At 38.6% G+C, this 17,971-nt stretch overlaps 1 protein-coding gene across 1 annotated transcript in view; it reads left to right on the top strand.

The window, feature by feature from the left end:
- The window catches only part of BRF1 (BRF1 RNA polymerase III transcription initiation factor subunit), a 173,018-nt gene that overhangs the window by 61,688 nt on the left and 93,359 nt on the right, over nucleotides 1–17,971 (top strand). Inside the window, exons 4-5 of the mRNA XM_058806564.1 lie at nucleotides 7,308–7,339; nucleotides 16,060–16,132. Of these exons, the coding sequence (XP_058662547.1) occupies nucleotides 7,308–7,339; nucleotides 16,060–16,132 (105 nt within the window). The remainder of the gene's footprint in view (nucleotides 1–7,307; nucleotides 7,340–16,059; nucleotides 16,133–17,971) is intronic.

Genomic DNA, 17,971 nt, shown 5'->3' with positions numbered 1-17,971 from the left:
AGTATAGGTGAGTGCTTACTGAGGGTAAAACCAGAGTGGCACTGTGACAACTCTGACACAGGAACTGTGTTTGTTCTTAAAACAAGAGAGGTTTTATCAGTTTATAACATTTTGGGTTTCTATAAAGCAGTTACCCTGCAGTAACTGCTTACTTGTTTTTTCTTCTTACTTGGTTTTTTTAGGCTTGTCTTTCAGATAAGGTAGGTCTTTGTGTTTTGGAGCAAGCTGGGAAAAACTGTGCAAACTTTAAAGAGAAATTTGAGAAGGTGGGATGGGTGACGGAGGGATTGTCTCAGGCTCCGGTTTTGGAGAATGTGTTAAGGCCCTGTGAGCTGGCACAGCCTCAGAAAGAAATTATCTTGCTTTGGCCTTGCTTTCTCAGCCCTCCCTCAGTCCATCCCCTGCCCTCTATCAGCCCAGGTGTTGATGCAGTTACATGTGAGCTGGGGAGTTAATCCAGCTGAAAACAGGCAAAAAGACAAGACTTAATTTCAGACAGTTCCTTTGGCTGGTTTGCCAGGTTGCTGCACAAATAGCAGCCATGGGGAGGGGGTGGTAATGAGCTGCAATCAAGCTAGTTATGGCAGATTTTTTTTTTATTTTTTCATATTTTTACATATTTCCAGACTCCTGCATTTGGAGTTTTCTGAAAAAGCAGTGTCAGGCTGATGATTCTGCTGGTTTTCCTCTGCCACCTCTGAGCAGGCAGTGATTTTCCTCTGCTGCTTCTCTCAGGCAGCTGCTCCCCGTTTCCAAATGTGTGCACTGCTGCTGTGCTGAATTCTTGAGAGCCATCTCAGAATAGTTCTTCTGAGTCTGCACCTCTGACTTCTTTGGAACTTTTCTTTCACTATTGGTACAAGAGTCATAACCTTTATAGACTTTGTACACACAGAAAAGAGAGAGAACTGAACTCCTTTACTTTACTTAAATCTTTACTATCAATGTCCTCCTTCCCAGCTCCTTTGTAAAATTCCACTTTATTATCAAATTGTCACTCTGTGCAGATTTTTGGACTATGCACTTTCATACCTGCTTTGTTTTCTGCAGTGATTTTACAATTTATTCTGGTTTATTTTTCCCTTTGCAGCTTGAGCTTTGCTCCTTTCCTGCTGCCTCTCTCCCATTCTCATCTGCCAGCCCTGCTCTTTCAAGTTCTTCCTTAAACCTTGCTTCTCCTAGCAACCTCTCTTGTTTTCCCTTGCCAGTGCTTGTTCAATTTACTGTTCAGGGGTTGGGGTCTCTCTTTCTTGTTTGGAGACTTTTTGTTGTTTGAATATAGCCAACTGTTATTTATACATGGCCACATCATTCAAGTTGAAGATTAACCTCATGTCTCTCAGAACTTTTAAATTAATATTTACATTTTCATTCTATGCCTAAATTTTCTTTGCCCTAAGCAAATATACTAACTAGATTATCTTTCAGGGGCTTACTATGGATATTCTTTGCATATTTTATCCCTTTGATACCCTGTATAATTGCAAGTTGACTGTACAAGCATTATGAGACAAGAAATATATTTTTTCCTTTTTTTTCCTGTTGTGTTGCACTGTGCTGTAAGTTTATATGTGACTATTGAAAATTTACATGTGTCTGTGTAAATACTTGGCAGCACCCCACAAAGCAGGTTTTTTACTTGAAGTCAGTAACACTGGGAGCACAGCTTAGCCCCACGTTCTCCAAGGGCAGCATTTTCAGAAGTGCTGAATGCTCCCTGCATATTCAGCCAGCCTGGGTGCTTTGGAAAATGTTCCTCTAAATGGCAATGACTCTGAAGACAATTATTGAGGAAAAAAAAGCTGCAGCATTAATTTAGGAAAGAGTGAGCTGTAGGTGTGTTGGAGTCTGAGGCTGATGTAGCTCCCAGGCTTGGATCCCTCCCGTCTGCAGCTGCTGGAGGGGCAGGCGTGGGGCAGAACTGGTGTCAAAGCTCTTCAGGTCTCAGGTGAGCCAGAGAGCCCCCTTGTCACCCTGCAGTCAATGCCGTGGGGTCAGACAGGCTGAATGCAGCCCCAGGTGCCTTTGGTGTGCCTGGTGCTGGCACGATGCTGAATCCCTGCTGCTGACTTTGCCTTGGCTCTGAAGGCACTGAGGCTGCACGTGCTGCAAGAGAACTGCTGCACAAACATCCTGGTAGACATGGGGAAGGAGTTTTTGTTTTCAAATTGGGGATTTTAGAGTGCAGAATTTAGAGCAATACACTTTTATGAAGCACAGCCATACAGCTGTGTGCAAAGAAGAAAAAAAGCCCTCAGACCAAAATGCAGTTCTTTTTTTATCGTGCATTAATCTACACATAAATAAAGATTGCTTTTTATAAAAACAGCATTTGTACTTAGCAGTTTCATTTGTTAAGTGCTGTTTTTATTTGTGTACTCAAGTGCAGCCTGTGCTGTGTGGACTTCTTTGCAGAGGCAAAATTGGAGACTGAAGAAATTTTGGAAGCTGGCTCTGTGGGAATTCAGCCTTGAGGCAAAACTTTCATAAGAGTTGTCAGAAATGAGTTTTCTACAAAAGAATTGAGTTTGGGTATTATTTTCTAATTGTTTTAGTTCGGTGTCGTTGGAAAGAGAAATGTTTACTTTAAACAATTAGCATTGTCAGTCAGTCTCAATTAATGGCTAATTAAAATGGTGAAAGTTTGTAAAGCAGCAGAGGTATAATCATGATAAGTCAATCAGAAATCATATGGTGTATGAAATTATGGAAGGGGAGGTTGTGAATTGGGTGTTGATCTGAAAGGTTCTGGGCCAGACAAATGCTGTCATAGATTTTCACCCTGGTATCACCCCACTTTTGTGTTCAGCCTCCCTTTTGTCTTTCCTCCATGTGTTTGTTAAAGAAAGTGCTTCTGGGAAGTTCACATTTGTTATGTAGTTTATCCAGAACCCTGACACCGAAATTGCAAATATTTCTTTTTGTTAAGAACTTGAGAAAATTTTGTTGTAAAATTCTTTTTTTTTCTTTTTTGCTTTTCAGACATGTTTCTTATTAGGCTTTGCTTTTTTATTTGCAACCAGCTGAGTTGCTGCTGTTGAGTACAGAAAGTAAGAATATATTTAAATATTTTATATGTTTAATGGATCTGCTTTTAGTTTTTGTGTGAAACAGAAAGCATGTTAGCTTGAGCTGAATAAAGGTGACACTTCATTACAGTCAGCAGGACTTTCATGGATGTCAGATTTCTCCTGAGTGGCTTGCAGTCACAGTTCCTTGACACGAGTCCTCCTTCCATGATATAGCTGATTTTGTAGTAAGCTTGTAAAAATAAGTAAAAAATAGTCCAAGGGTAACTTACAAAAATTAAATAACTAAAATAAATGCTAGACCCTTTGCCTTCTCCCTGATTCTTAATACTGGCCTGTGTCTCCCAGAGCAAGCATGCTACTCAGTGGAAGAACTTTGGAACAGTAGCATGAAATAATCTCAAGATTTCCTGATTATTGTAGATTGTCAGACACTAAAGATTTTAATTTTTTAAAGATTTTTTTAGGAGGGGTAACAACTGTACTATAACTGATAGTTGTTATTTTAACAGCGTCTTGCACAATTTATTCCTGCAAATGGCAGATTTGTCTCCTGCTCAATGTTATTATTGAAAATCAGGGGGATTTTGCTGCACAAGTACTTTAGGGTTGCTGGAATATGGAAAATGTAGGTCTCTCTGAAGTACAAATGCATGTTTGTTTTGGTATTTTGGGTTTTAGGTTTCTGGTACTATTCATTCATACTATTTCTTCATGAACTTTTGTTTCCTCTGGTGCTGAGAATGAGATCATTCTTGCTGTGAATCATGGAGTTCTCATATTATCCACATTATAAAGGCAGAAAAGGAACATTTTGGCCGCTCAGTCTGACCTTTTGCATCATGTTGGCCCAAGGATTCCCTTCAATTTATTTTTTTTATATAATGCCTTTAGACTTATCTTGATTTAGACATTTCTAGCGATGGACAGACAGTTGCATACCTTGGTGAAACTTGCTTAAAGACTTAATAGCAAAGGAAAAGTAGTTTAAACTGTTAATGCTTTTTCTTTTCCATTTATTTTTTTTTAACTTGGGCACATTTATAACTTAAGTCCCCTTGTGCCCTGTTATTTGCATGGGTATATCCACAGTACCAGTAGCTTTCCATCCCTTCAGGAGCTTTTCCATGTGGGTAGCAGTCTCCATATGTAAAATGATCATTGTTTTCTTCCAGCCTCAAAGAAAACATTTCTCTTATGATTGTATAATTTTGGAATACATATTAAGTATTATCTGCTGTTTTCAGCTGTTGTTGTATGTTCTCCTGGACTGTTCCAGCTCTGAAAAGGAGTTTGAAAACAACAGGCTGTTTTTACAACCACTTCCTGCTGATAATCGTGCCCACAATGCTCATAGTAAAGGCCAGCCCAGTGCTACTGCATGACTCAAGTTTCCCCTTTTGCTTTGCTGTAGTAGCTGCACATCTAATCAGGGAGGGAGATTGCTGGGGGCTACCTTAAATGAAATCCAGAAGCACCACATTTTTATTGTGACCTTTGCTTACGATTTTGGTGGACATTTGAACTAACTTCTCTAAGGAGCAAGGGAGCTGTATGTTAAAGCCTCTATAGTGTAGCTCTAAATTAATTCAGAGTTGCTTGTGAATTTCCCACTCCTTAGCTCTGATCTTGTGTCATTATAAATGCATAAAAAGGTGGGTTTGTTTTCATTGCAGTAATAAAGCCTAAGCATTTGTAATGTGTTAATAAGTTCAGATTTTCCACCAAAGTGTGTTCAACAGTTTGAGGAGGTTGAAGAATACTCTGCTATGCAGATTTCATGACTGTAACTGAAATGCCTGGGTTAGAAAAGCACCTCTCTGAATCACCTAAAATCTGAATTAGCATTTGGCACTGATGCTCCTTCCAGCTCCTCTTCTGTCTCTAGTGACAGCAGCCAGGCTCTAGGACTACTCATTTATTTACTTCAATAACCTATAAGATGCCTCAATAACCTATGAGATGCATTTCTTTTGGTGTTTCAGGGTTTTTCCCCCTCCTAAATTGTGGTGAGATCTATCAGATATGAGTGATAATTTTGCTTTGTCTCATTGGGGCCAGTATCTCAGGGTGGGCATAGAAAAATCAGACACTTCAAGTCAATAATGAGCTGGGAACATTTTCAGACTTAGAATATTTCTTGAGCACAGAATTGGCATAGTGATTTCTTCCTAGATCTGTTTGATGAGCTGACAATTATTATGGTTCCTTGGCAATTGCATTGCTAACGTCTTTCCATTTTCTCTTTTTTCACTTTTACAAAAAATTTGCACTGAATTCAGTATTGCTCTGTGTAGATTTCTAAGCTGTGTATTTTACAGATGGTTTTTGTTAGCAGTTTCCTTACTGTGTTAAAATTTCAGATTACTGTAATGTCTTGCATAATACTACCAATAATGGATTTCTGATTTTTTTTTTCAGAGCCATAGTGAATTTTCAGCTAATTAAGTACCCAGCATTGCTGTGGTTTTTAATGTGGAAATTAATTTCCACCAAATAATATTAACATAATGTATTAAATTTTGTAACAAATTTGGAGTACATTCATACAATTTCGAATGCAAACTAAGGGTAGAAATGCTCAAGGATAAAAGTTCTTTGCAAGGAAAATGTTTATGTGTAAACTGATTATGTTATCTGAATTACTCTCCTTCCTCAGCTGATAATGTTTAGGAGAAATATGCACTGTATTACCCTGGATTACTTGAAGAACATTCACTAATACTTATGTTACCACAGCATGCACCAAGCTACCCTGGTGTCCCTGCATTTTATTTAATGCTGGATTTCTTAGCACATTGCTGCATACAAAACCTCACACACAGCCCTGCACACGTGTTTTCTTTGCGTGCCTCACTCTGTCCCCTTCTCTCACACTTTACCTTGACACTCCTTTTAATGATAAAACCCTTTTACAACATGTGAGCCACACCTGAGTAGCTGATAGGATATCCGGCCTGTGCTCATTAACAGCAGCAAAAGGGCTACCTTTGCACCTTGGGCCTCGTGGTGCTTTCTTTTATTTTTTCCTCCTCTGTTTTGGACAATGTTTAGACAATGCAGCCATAAGTGTGCTTGCTTTCAGTTAAATCTGATGGAAACTTGTAATGGCTTGGCTTGTTTTTAACTATTATGTGTTCCAAGTGTGCCCATAATGAGCAGATGGTGACCTCATATTTTGCAGCAGCACAGGATATCATGAAGGGAGTGAAAACTGAAAGGTAACACTGGATTTGCTTGGCTGGAGAAAGGAGCAGCCAAAGCAGCTTTCCCTTCACAGCACTTTGACCTCATAGAAGAGAGCAAAAGAAATTTATTTCAGTTTTCTTGGTTTGCTCTTCCATCTGTGTTTCTGGGCTCCTAAGCTGGCATAGGAGACTGATGATACTTTATATTCTAAAGTGTAATAAGGGTGTTCTATCTTGATGCTATTACTGTTTTTAGTTATCATAGAATAATAGAATGGCCTGAGTTGGAATTAAAGGTAATCTAGTTCCACCCCTTGCCTCATGCAGACACCTTCCACTAGTCCAGGTTGCTCCAAGCCCCATCCAGCCTGGCCTTGAACACATCTAGGGATGGAGCATCCACAGCTTCTCTGGTAACCTGTGCCAGGGCCTCAGCACCCTCACACTCACAAATTCCTTCCCAATATCCAGTCTAACCCTACTCTCAGTTTGAAGCCATTCCCCTTTGTCACTACAAGCTCTTCTCCATCTTTGTTCAGGCTCCCTTCAGGTATCAGAAGGCAGCAGTTGGGTCATCCTGAAGCCTTCTGTTTTCCAGGTTGGATAATCCCAATTATCTCAGCCTTTCCTCATAGCAGAGCTGCTCCATCCCTCTGATCATCTTGGTGGCCTCCCCTGAACTCTGTCTAGCAGTTGAATGTCCTTCCTGTGCTGGGATCCCAGCACTGGGGTGGGGTCTGAGCACAGCAGAGGACCCCCTTACCCCTGGCTCTTCCTTGGGCTGCAGGATGTGGTGAGTGTTGTAGGTCACACACATTGTTGGCTTGCTCTTTGAGAAATCTCACCACTGTGATCATTCTGTTACTGTCAACTTCCGCAGTAAATTCAGCAGGTGCTCGCAGGGTGTTTTGGGCAGCTGAACAATTAACTGGATGTTGGCTGTTAGCATAAGTGGTGAATTGACCTAACCCATATTTGGTTTCTTTAACAGTTAACCTGGGTTTATTTCTTCCCTTACTTTGGCTTGCTAATGAAATGAAATTAAAAAATACATTAAAGAAGCATGTATGTTCCTTGACTTCTTTCACAGACATGTTACTTGACCTCAGCGACCTTCTTCAGGTATTGTACCCTTTTTTATTTTGATTTTTTTTTAATTGTTAAGGTTTAAGATGTTTCAGTTTTTCTCTAAAAAATCTGAGTGGAAAATCACTGGGTTTGGAAATCTGAGTAATTTTCCAGTAATATTAAATGTCAGAAAAATTTTTTGCTTTTAATGCTGCAAACAATATAGAAGGAGTTGGTATGATCCTTTCATCAGGATTCCGAGTCACTGCAGTGGCACAGGGTCAGATGCTGCATATTTTTAAAACAACAGTTGTTGACGACAGAAATAACCTTTTTGGTAGGTAATGCTGCATAAATGTATTTGTGCACTTCAGAACTGTGTTTTATAAAATGTATTTTGAGAGAAATACGAACTTGCTCTGTCTGTGGAAATAGAAATGGAAATAGAAATAGAGAGCTCTGCTGGCATATGTTGTCCTACCCTCATTCTCTCTGTTACAACTGTTTTACATACAATGCGAGTAGGTTACTTGCATCTATTTTTGTCCTCCCAGCTGTCTTGGTAAATGGCATCCCTCTGAAGACTATTTATTGCTTGAAGCAATCTGCTGGAATTGCAATAATCAAATGCATCTTTAATTCTGAAATTTAGTAACTTTCTTCTCTTTTTCTAAACTCTGATTGAATTATTTTGATTGCTCATGACCAAACAGTACATGTGTAGAATGGAAGGTTTGTTTTCCTTCTAAACACAGGTAATTTTTCATGGTGATGGTTTTGAAATAGAATGATCACAGTAATATGAAGAACAGTCACAATGTGAACTAGAAGAAGAGGTATTGTATCTGTAAGAAGAAAAAGAAAAATGTATTGTCAGCAGAAACAGACAAGAAAGATTGATTTGTCTTTTCCCCTCTGTGCATTCCAGCCAGAAAATATTCTGAGATGGGACTTATGGGGGACCAAAAGGTTAAAGAGAGGTAACTGAGGAGATGAGAGAGACAGAAATATGTGAGCAGTAGGGAAATAATCAACCCCTGAAAGAGAAAAATCCAAGATTTCAGTATCTTGATTTGCATGTAAGTGTCTTCTGATGAGCTCTACTTTATGGCTTCTTTAAGGTGAATCTGAGCAAACAGGAATGTTGAATATTATTGTGAACTCTACCTATCCAGAAAGTCCTGTTTAAGAATACATAAATGTGTTTTTCAGGTTCTAGCTTGATGGTTTTTCCCTCCTCCACAAGTCTGTTTAAAAAAAAAAAATCAAACAAACAAACCCCACAAACAAAACCACAAACCACACAGAAAACCACAACTACAAACTGAGCCAAAAAAAAAACCCCAACAAAAAAAACCACGCAAGCCACCTTGGTAGCAAAACATTTGTGGCCCAGGCAGTAAATTTCAGTACATTCAGTACATTCTGCTTTAGATAAAAAAAGTCTTTGCTCACAAAACCTAAAGAAGAATTAATTAGTTAAAAATAGTTCATTAGATGATACTATTTTACTTTGAAGCGCCTCTTTCTTTCAAGGACTACTCTCCTATCCTGAAGTTGGGATATAAATGTTCTTAAGGAAGAAGAGTTGAGAGCAGCAGTAGTAGTGGTGGCAGCAAATTACTTTCCAAAGTATTTAATTTGTTCATAGTCATCTGTACAAAATTTGTCATAGTGGTCCAGGTGACTGTTTTTCTTGGTGAGATGAGAAAGGTGTTGATTTTATATCACGAAAAAAATCACATCTGAAGTCTAAAAAAATGAACTACTGCTGAGCTGCACCAACTCTTGCTTAGAAACTAATAGTTTCTAAGAAACTAATAGTGAATGCTGAGATTTTTCTTCAGAATGTTCCTGATGCAGCTCAGTTGCAGTGGGAGGTGAGGGACCTGCAGGGCTCTGTCATCTGGCTGCAGGAATTTTGTAAGAAAGTCACCACATGAAACATCCTTACAGATTGTCTCCATGGAGGCCACTGACTGAATTACTGAGCACCCTGAAATAGGCTTCAGTGCATATGAAATAATCATAGAATCATAGAATCAAAAGACCTCCAAGATCACCAGGTCCAGCCATCAACCACCACCATGTCCACCATTTAACCAAGTCCTGAATCTGCTGTTACCTCTGACTCAGTATTTGTTTAATGACACATCCTAAATTCTTTCTCTCTTGCTGCTCTTTAGGAAAAAAGTGGTAGAGGAAATCCTGTCTTTCTTGAATTGCTTTGGGACTTAAAAATATAAAAAAAAAAATAAAAAGCTGTCCCCTACAGTGTAATGTGCTTTTAGGATAGTATTGTGCTGCTAAAACTTAGCAGTAGAGGAGACTAATTTTTACTGTTAATGGCAGTCTGTTTAAAAAGTCATATCAGTTTTCCTCTTATGCTGATGACTGAGATGTGGGAGTTTGTCTTGTTCCACTGGGGAACTGCTGCATTTTCATAAGAATTTTTGGAGCTTCAAAATTGCTGCCATCTTGGGAAAAGACAAAAAGTCTTTTTTTTCCTTTTTTTTTTTTAATTGGAAAGGCAATTTCCTTGGTGTTTTATCTTCATGTAAAATACATCTTACATCTTGGAAATCTCCTGTTGAAAGTGTTGTTGGATCCAGAATGCCTCTGATCCATTTGGAATTCAAAGCAGGATCTGAAATGATCTGAAAATGTCCAGAGCACTGCTGCAAATCAGGCGCCTTCCTTGTGCCGAGCAGTCGTGCTGCTTGTTGATTGAGTTGGAAGGACAGGGAAAGTACTAGCTTATATTTTCAGATCCTGCAAATTTTACTTGCAAATATAGTCCTTAGAGAGGTCTGCAATCAGGCCTTTTGTTTGCTTTTTTGTTAGTCCAATCTAAGCAACAGGCCTGGCTTGTTTAGGAGAGCTGCAGAGCCTGTCTAGCCTTGGCCAAGTTCTGAACAGTTTAGGTTTTCTCCCATCTTTCCAAGCATCCCATTCCTTGCACCTGGAGAACTGTTTGGCTGAAGTTTCATCTCAGTGTGATCAAAGGCTGCCTTTCACATCCTCAGAAATGGCTGGGGTTTTTTTAGTCTCTTGTCATCTCCAGTGTCATGGTCTTTGCAATGGGGTCGTAAAAGACTTTTGGGAAGGGTTTGGCAGTGCTCTGATCCCCAGTTTCAGCCTGGTAGAATATAATTTTTAGCATGCCTTGTGGTGTGTCCTGCTGTTAAACAAGGCTGGTGTTCACTGAAGAGATCTCAGACATCTGAAGAGCCACACTCTTTAAAGGAGTGTGCAGGAAAATCACCAGCAATGGATGTCATTAATTAAAATGGGATGTCTCTACTTGATACGAAGAAAAGGTTTTTCACTGTGAGGACAGCCAAGTGTGGAAACAGGTCATTTATAGCAGTTTTGAAGTTTTTATCCATCAAGGCTCTCAAGATCCAGAGCAACCTGGTCTAAGCAACCTGGTCTGTTCTTGTGGCTGAGCCTGCTTGGAGCAGGAGGTTGGGCTGGAGACTTGATGAGATCCATTCCCACCTGAACCACACTGTGGTTCTAGGTAAGGGAAGAGGATGCCCTTGCAAGAAATGAAAATCAGTGACTAGTACTTGCTTGGTCTCTCTTCCACTTCAGAACACAACTCTCACCCCTATTTCTTCATCTGCAGTTTGTCTGGTACTTGCTTGTCTAGGAGGATTTTTATTGTGAATTGCTTTTGAACACTTGTTTTCATTTATTTAATGTAAAGGCAGCACTGAGCTCCTTGACTCCTCTATGATTATTGCAAATTATTGCTCTTTGACTTTCTTGCATAGATGGTTTCATAATGGCTTATTGTACTGCTGTGGTATTGGAGGAGGAGCTCCAGGACTGCCATGGATGTGATTAGCAGAAGGAGTTTCCTTTGGAATCCCCCTACTGAAGCCAGTGCTTTAAAGCCCAGTATGAGAGAAAAGCTGCTTAATTTTGATTTGTGTCTCTTTTGAATGACAAGCTGAGTTTGGTACTTGTTTGTATTTTTGTGTGTTACCTGTTGACTTCTCTAAATAGAGTATGGATCAAAAAAATTAGATGTTTCAGTTTATTGCATGGAGAAAGGTAAAATAGAGTATTCTTTTAAAGACTGCACTGCTTTGCTTCAGTTTTTGATACCCTTTGTTCATTTAAAGTTATTAATATGTTGACTGTATTTGCCTTTATTGCCCCTATGCAAATTGCTGTTGATTGAGTTAATTTAAACAACCTGTTTGGGACCTTCAGGCATTCCTACACTAGAAATGTTAATAATGAATCAAATAACCACAGGTGCCTCTTTCCCCAGCAACAGACACTCTCCTTAAAAACTCATTTGCTTTTCATGCTTGCTTAATTATTTAGGCAAGCAGCCATGGATGTTTCACAGTGTGAATTCTCATCGTGTTCCAACTGCCCAGTCTTTGTCTTTCCAGAGGAATATCTTAACCACTGTCACCATTTGTTGTACTCTGCCAGAATGCCACACTATGGTCTTGAAAAGCCTTTTTGGAAATTGCTTGTAGAAGGGTTATTGTTTTATAACTTACAGTCCAACAGAAACTTCCATTCAATGGTAGCAGCTTTATTTTTTTGCTACTCTCCAGAAGTTAACGTGACCTGGTAACCTGGTAACTGTATGAATGGGAGAGTCTCTGCTTCCCCAGGAGAGTTTAAAATTCTGGAAGGTGTTAGACTGATGAATTCCTGTGTTACTGGAAATGAGGTGTGTGTTGTTATTTCTGAAAGTGGAAGTATATTGGTATTTGTGAACAGATCAGGCATGATGTGAAAGCAAGAGGAAATGATGAAAGGATAAGAGTCTCTCTGGAAGTGTCCCTTTGAAATCAGTGTCTGATGACTGACAGATGTGAAATGAAAAGACTGTCTCCAAAAAATACTGTGAAGGGCAAAGAGCATAACAAGTAGAAGGATCTTGTTGTGAAGATGTAACTGAATAATTGGAAGCCATTCCTTCACTAAATGCCCCTTTTAATTAACATAATGTGTTTGATAATGAGAACAGAAATTAACTATTGGTAAAGGACAACATCTTAGAGAATCTTAATGTCTCCTGTAAAAAGAGGTTTTTGCAGTGAGCACATACTTTGTCTGAAAAATGTCTTCCTGCTAAAGAAGCTACTTGTTTTTTTGTTTTGCCTTTTTTTTAATTAAAAAAAAATTGTGATGGGTCCACATGCTTGTAAACTTACTCTATTAATTATGAGTTGAATATAAGAGAATATGGTAAAAACTATCAGGGTATGCAGATATTTTAAAATCTCCCCTCTAGCAGAGGTTGACACCCCTCTTTTGCATTAGGTGTTGATGCTTAAACCTAGTGATTGCAGCAAATTTAGGAAATTTTAATATGTGGTGAAAATCTGCAAAAAAAGAGCACAAGTCTTATGAAAGTATATAGAGCAATTGTCTCACTTCAACAGTTTTGATTGGGGAGAGTGGAGAAATACTGTTTTTCAGTATGATCCTTTTAAATTAAGGGGAAAAGAGGCTGAAGTTGATGTGGTAAGCTTTAAAGCTGCACCAATTCAAGTTTAAGCCAGAGACATCCTTTCAGAAGGGCATTTTTGTTTATTCACCATTCTAAGAACTCATATAAAATTAGGTTTTATAAATGCAAATGTCATATGATTCTAAATTTGGAACGTTAAGCTTTTGATGGATTGGAGTATATGAATTTTTATAAGAAGTTCTTAATGAAGAAAGAACTAGAAATTAAAGTAGGCCTCTAAATTAATTCTCCTAATTTTCTAAGCTTAATGGAGTGCAGAAAAACCAAATGATGAGAGTAAAGAAAGATCTCTCTAAATGCCTATTTTATATCGTATCTCCTCTGTCACGGGATCTGTGTGTGCATGTGAGTAATAGCTGAAATCAGTGATAGAGGAATAAAATTTTAGTGAAAGGGCCACCTTCCACTAAACCCAGGAGATCTTAAATATCATGTTTCAGGAGTTCAGTGGCATTACAGATTTCTGAGTGAACTTTATGCCATCTTTAATTTTTCATTTATGAGAAGTGCCTCAGAGCCTGTGAGTATCTGTTAACTTTCAAAGTTGAGAAGCATATTGTTTGAGGGGGCCTGAAGTCATTTTTCCTATTGATTTGCCAGAAAAACTGGAAGCAATTAAATATTCCTGATTCTTTTTGTGACCCTGGCATTAAAAATATGTCAGCTTCATGAGGAATACAATACAGAACATGGACTGTACTGTATATTTTGCTTTCTTTCTAAATAGGTAGTAACCAGAAACTACAAAGAAATGGGCTTGTAAGCAAAAGAAATAAAATCCCTCATTTACCGTTTCTATTTTAATTTATTATTTTGTGCAAATACGTTGCCTGCACCTTGAAGTCAGTCATGAAACACTGATGATGTGGGTGAAGTGGAAAAGCAGGTTAGCTTTAAGTGCATTACTTCTCAAATAAACCATAGATCAGGAGACTTTTAGTTAGTCCAAAGAAAGAAGGATAAATAGTAATTGAGCACATTTATTATTCATTTGTCTTTGCTTTAGATTTAATTTGGAAATCTCTTTGATTGTTAGAACTTCACTAGAAGAAAAAATACATGCTTCTTTATGTCTCTTCATATTTATTTGCTCTTTATTATTGGGTTTATGGAAAGTTTGCTTGGGAGGAGTTTCTTAGAGAGTGACGTGGTTTGATGGTGACAAACATCAAGTGACAAGGAAAAAGGCTAGAAGGAAAAAATACTTGTTTGGATTAGAGTTTTATGTTGTTTTTTTTTTCCTCTAGACTAATATGAGAGAACTAGTAGAGTTTGTGAGGCCTCTAATGGAAACATCATACGTACTTGGCTCCACTGAAGTAACTTTATTGATTTGTGCAGTGAAATTGTCCTTGCAGAACAGGATCTAAGTGATGAGGTTCAGGATTTATAGTAACTTGGTCTGCCAGCTTAGAAGGCTGAAATTACAGCCAAACACTCATTCTTTATGTTAATATTTTTTAGACAAAAGGTCAAAACAACCCTTTTTGAGCTTGCAGTGAATCTAAAGCCAGCTGAAATGCTGCAGACATTTTGCTTTAGTGATATCTGTTCTGTTTTAGTGGCTCGTGGAAAGTCACACACACTCAGGCTCCATATCAATTGTCAGATTCTGTAGGTGTGTATTTTTTTTCTGCATAAAATTTGGTAACTTATTTCCTAGAAAATAGACTTCTGATTCAGAGGGTATATTTTGCTCTTTTCCTTCCCCTAGAATAGTGCTTGAATGTTGTCTGCTATTTCAGGAAGAACAAGGGCAGTGAAACTTAAAGCTATATTTTTGCTTGTAGGCCAGTCCAGCCATTGGTCAGACACAGCATTTCTCATACACTCATTTCTCACTAAATATGGAATGAATTACCATAATCTCATGTATAATTGATTGCACAGTCACTTTCAGGATATGTGATCATTCTGAGGATATCTTTGAAGTTCTAATTTCTGATTTTTAAAATATATTTGAGAAAAACACACATTAAGAACATTTTCACGTAAACATTTTGAAGGGCTAGGTGAAAATATCAGTTGTTTGGGGGTTTGGTTGTTGTTGAGATAGATATATTTTAGTTAGGTTGGTAGAACCATCTGTACACATGGGAGGAAAGCCTGCTTTTAACCTAATGTTGGAAAAGCTCTTTGATGAAATGGAAAGAGCAATAGTTTTCTAATTCCATAGGCTTGTGCCATAATCATCACTCAGTTGTGTAATTGGCTGCTAAGTAAACACTTCACTATCCAGGCACAGGAAAGAGAGGGGCAGTTTTGTTCCATAAAAGCAACAGAGTATATTCCATTGATCAAAACAAACCAAAACCTACTTGCTTAGAGTGTAGGAGGATGGAGTTTTTATACTAACCTTGACCTTTACATATGCCTTGGGGGAAGCAAGGTGTTCATGGAGCTCCGTGGGAATGTTTGAGGCTGATTGGGAACTGGAGTGCATCCTGCCTTTCTTGCTGACCACAAAAACACATCTTAAGATAGAGAACGAAAACTTCCTCAGACTTGTAAAATACAAATATGGCTGTCTGTGCTATAAATTCCAAATCAGAGTATGAAGAGTAACTCCTGCCCTCAATTTACATCCTCCTGCGTGCAGCAGTGAAGGAGGGGATGGGAGCAGAGCTCTGTCCCTGGTGCCTGAGCAGGTTTGCTGTGGTTTAGAACTTTTCTGATTATTTTTTTGTGTTGTTTTTTGTTTTGTTCTTAATGTTTTTAATGCGATCTGAGGCAATGTCCAAACAGCAAGATATGACAAATAACCCTTGGGGCATGCAGCACCACTCCTTGATTTGGTGAAAAGTTTGGTGTGTGCTTGTGCAATACTTAATTATGCCACTAGAGATGATCATGCAGAACCGAAATTTGTACTGACTTGTATTTGCTCAGGTTTTGTAATAGTGCAAGATAAATGACACTTTATATATACTGATATTACATTTAAGTCTACTTAATGCTTTATGATGTAATGTACAACTGAAAAAGTGTACTACAGAGCAGCACTGAGCCCACTGAGGAGCATGATGAACAACTTTTGATAATTTTTTAAATATAAACTTGTGCTTTGATTTACAATGCTAATTTGTGCAGATTTTGACAGGCTCTGAGTATTATCCTGTACATATGAATATTGCTTGTATAACTTGAATTTTTTTTAAGCAGGTTAAGATTTTGAAAGTTGATGTTTTCTCCTTTCCATATAAATGTTCTATTAAAAACATTTGTGGTTTATGATCTACATAATGCTTTTTTTGTCTTTTAATAGGTGAATGTCTATGTGCTGGGAAAAACCTTCCTTGTGTTGGCCAGAGAACTCTGCATAAATGCTCCAGCCATAGGTATTTTTTTCAATGATTTGACTTTTGACTATTTGAGTCTTTCATTTCTATGGTTACTTGAAAAGAAATATGTATGTATGTATATATACACAGTGTTGTATGTTAATACTCAAGTAGAAACTTTACAGTGAAGCTGGAATCAATCCAGGCTGAGGAGCATTGCTGACTATAAGAGTCTGTTCTCCTCTTTGGAAGAGCTTTTTTGGAATTAGATGCTGTTTTCTTTTGCAAATAGTTTTGTTGCTTTTTCCAAGAGTAATTTGGGCTATACTAAGACAATGGACTGACGTGTAACAAATTAGTGTGTGTCAGCAAGCTCCTGCAGGCCTGTCACGCTTCAATTCCACAGATGCAACATTTGATAAGTATTTGCCAATTTTACTATCTGTCCATCACCTGTAGCTGAGCTGTTCAGTGCTTGAAATACCAGTGGCTTGGTGGAAAATGAGCAGCTTTTTCCAAACATGTGAATAACTTCTAACAAGCCAACACTGAAATTGTAACTGTGATAGGAAGGTGGGGTTTAACCTGTCAAAAGGGTATAGAAGCCATTCTCTAGGTTGTGTGTTGAAGCCAAGGGAATTTGTGCCAATTCCAGTTAAAAGAGTGCATTTATAGTGAGGTCTTGTGACTGTTACCCACCTCTGTGTAGGAATTATCTGCCTGCATCTTTACCCACTCTCACTCCCACTCTCTTTCATCAGTACCAAGAGAATCAGATGGTTGTGTTGCAGAAGGACAACACAGGCACAGCCCTGGAGCTGTTCTGGGCTGGCACAGGGCTGCTGCCTCTGCAGCAAGGGGAGCAGCAGCTCACACACAGAGCACCACACAGCTCAGATCTGCTGCAGAGGTCTTCTTCTCAGTAATCCACTTCCCTTCTTACTTTTCATTACTTTTTTTGGTCCCTTTTTTAGAGAGAGAAAACAGGCAGGATTTGCATCGCAGCTTAGTTTCAAGGTGAAAATTAATGCAGCTTGGGAAAAGGCAAACTTGTTAGATGTAGAGGTACTTGTTATACATGGAAAAAATACTGGTTTAGACTGCTGTTCTCTTCCAAGCCCATCCTAAGACTTACAAAATACAGTAAATATTTCTAATTGGCTCAGCTATCATCATGAGACCTTTGAGAAAAAACTTACCACTTTCTGAGCAAAGTACTAGCCTAGAATGATTGCTGATAATGCCTGAGACTGTGTTTTCCAAAAAAGAGCAGGAGGAAAGATCCAACAGCTTTTTTTTTTTTTTTTTAAGGTGGCTTATTTCTAATTCGTAATCTTAAGTGAACATAAACACCATGTTGCAAGTATTTTTCTAATGCCTGCTGTGCTGTATAAAGATGGGATGTAAATTCAGATAGTGTCTGCCAGTAACATAGCCCTGGGCTAAATCTGATGCAGGCCTGTCACTGAATTAATTAACTTCATCTGTGTGTCTTGACTCTGGCTATTCAAGGGGGGGTATAGTTTGACAGGTGCAAGTGGCAGTGTTGCTGTTTGGTGGGCAGGCTGGAGGATAACAGAGATGCTGCATGTGAAGGGGCATTAGGAATTTTCAACTATAACCACAGGAGGATTTTGATCAGCTTTGATTATACTGATGGTTTGTCTATCTTCAGCTTGGGCAACACACAAAAAAACCCTGAGCTTCCTCAAATGTCAGCTCCTTTTATCATGAAGGGAAAATAAAGGCTGCTGATGGATAGTTGCAGTTACCAAGAGAGGGAACCTTCCTATTTGCTGGGTGTGGATGCACACAGGGACCAGACTACAGTGTCATCACCCCTGTTAGCTGTACATGAATTAACACACACGAGCCATAAGGTCAGCAAAGATCAAG

The sequence above is a fragment of the Ammospiza caudacuta genome, chromosome 6, assembly GCF_027887145.1.
Source record: "Ammospiza caudacuta isolate bAmmCau1 chromosome 6, bAmmCau1.pri, whole genome shotgun sequence".
NCBI classification, from domain to species: domain Eukaryota; kingdom Metazoa; phylum Chordata; class Aves; order Passeriformes; family Passerellidae; genus Ammospiza; species Ammospiza caudacuta.
The sequence above is the reverse complement of the archived record's forward strand: the minus strand, read 5'-3'. Positions and strand labels throughout refer to the sequence as shown.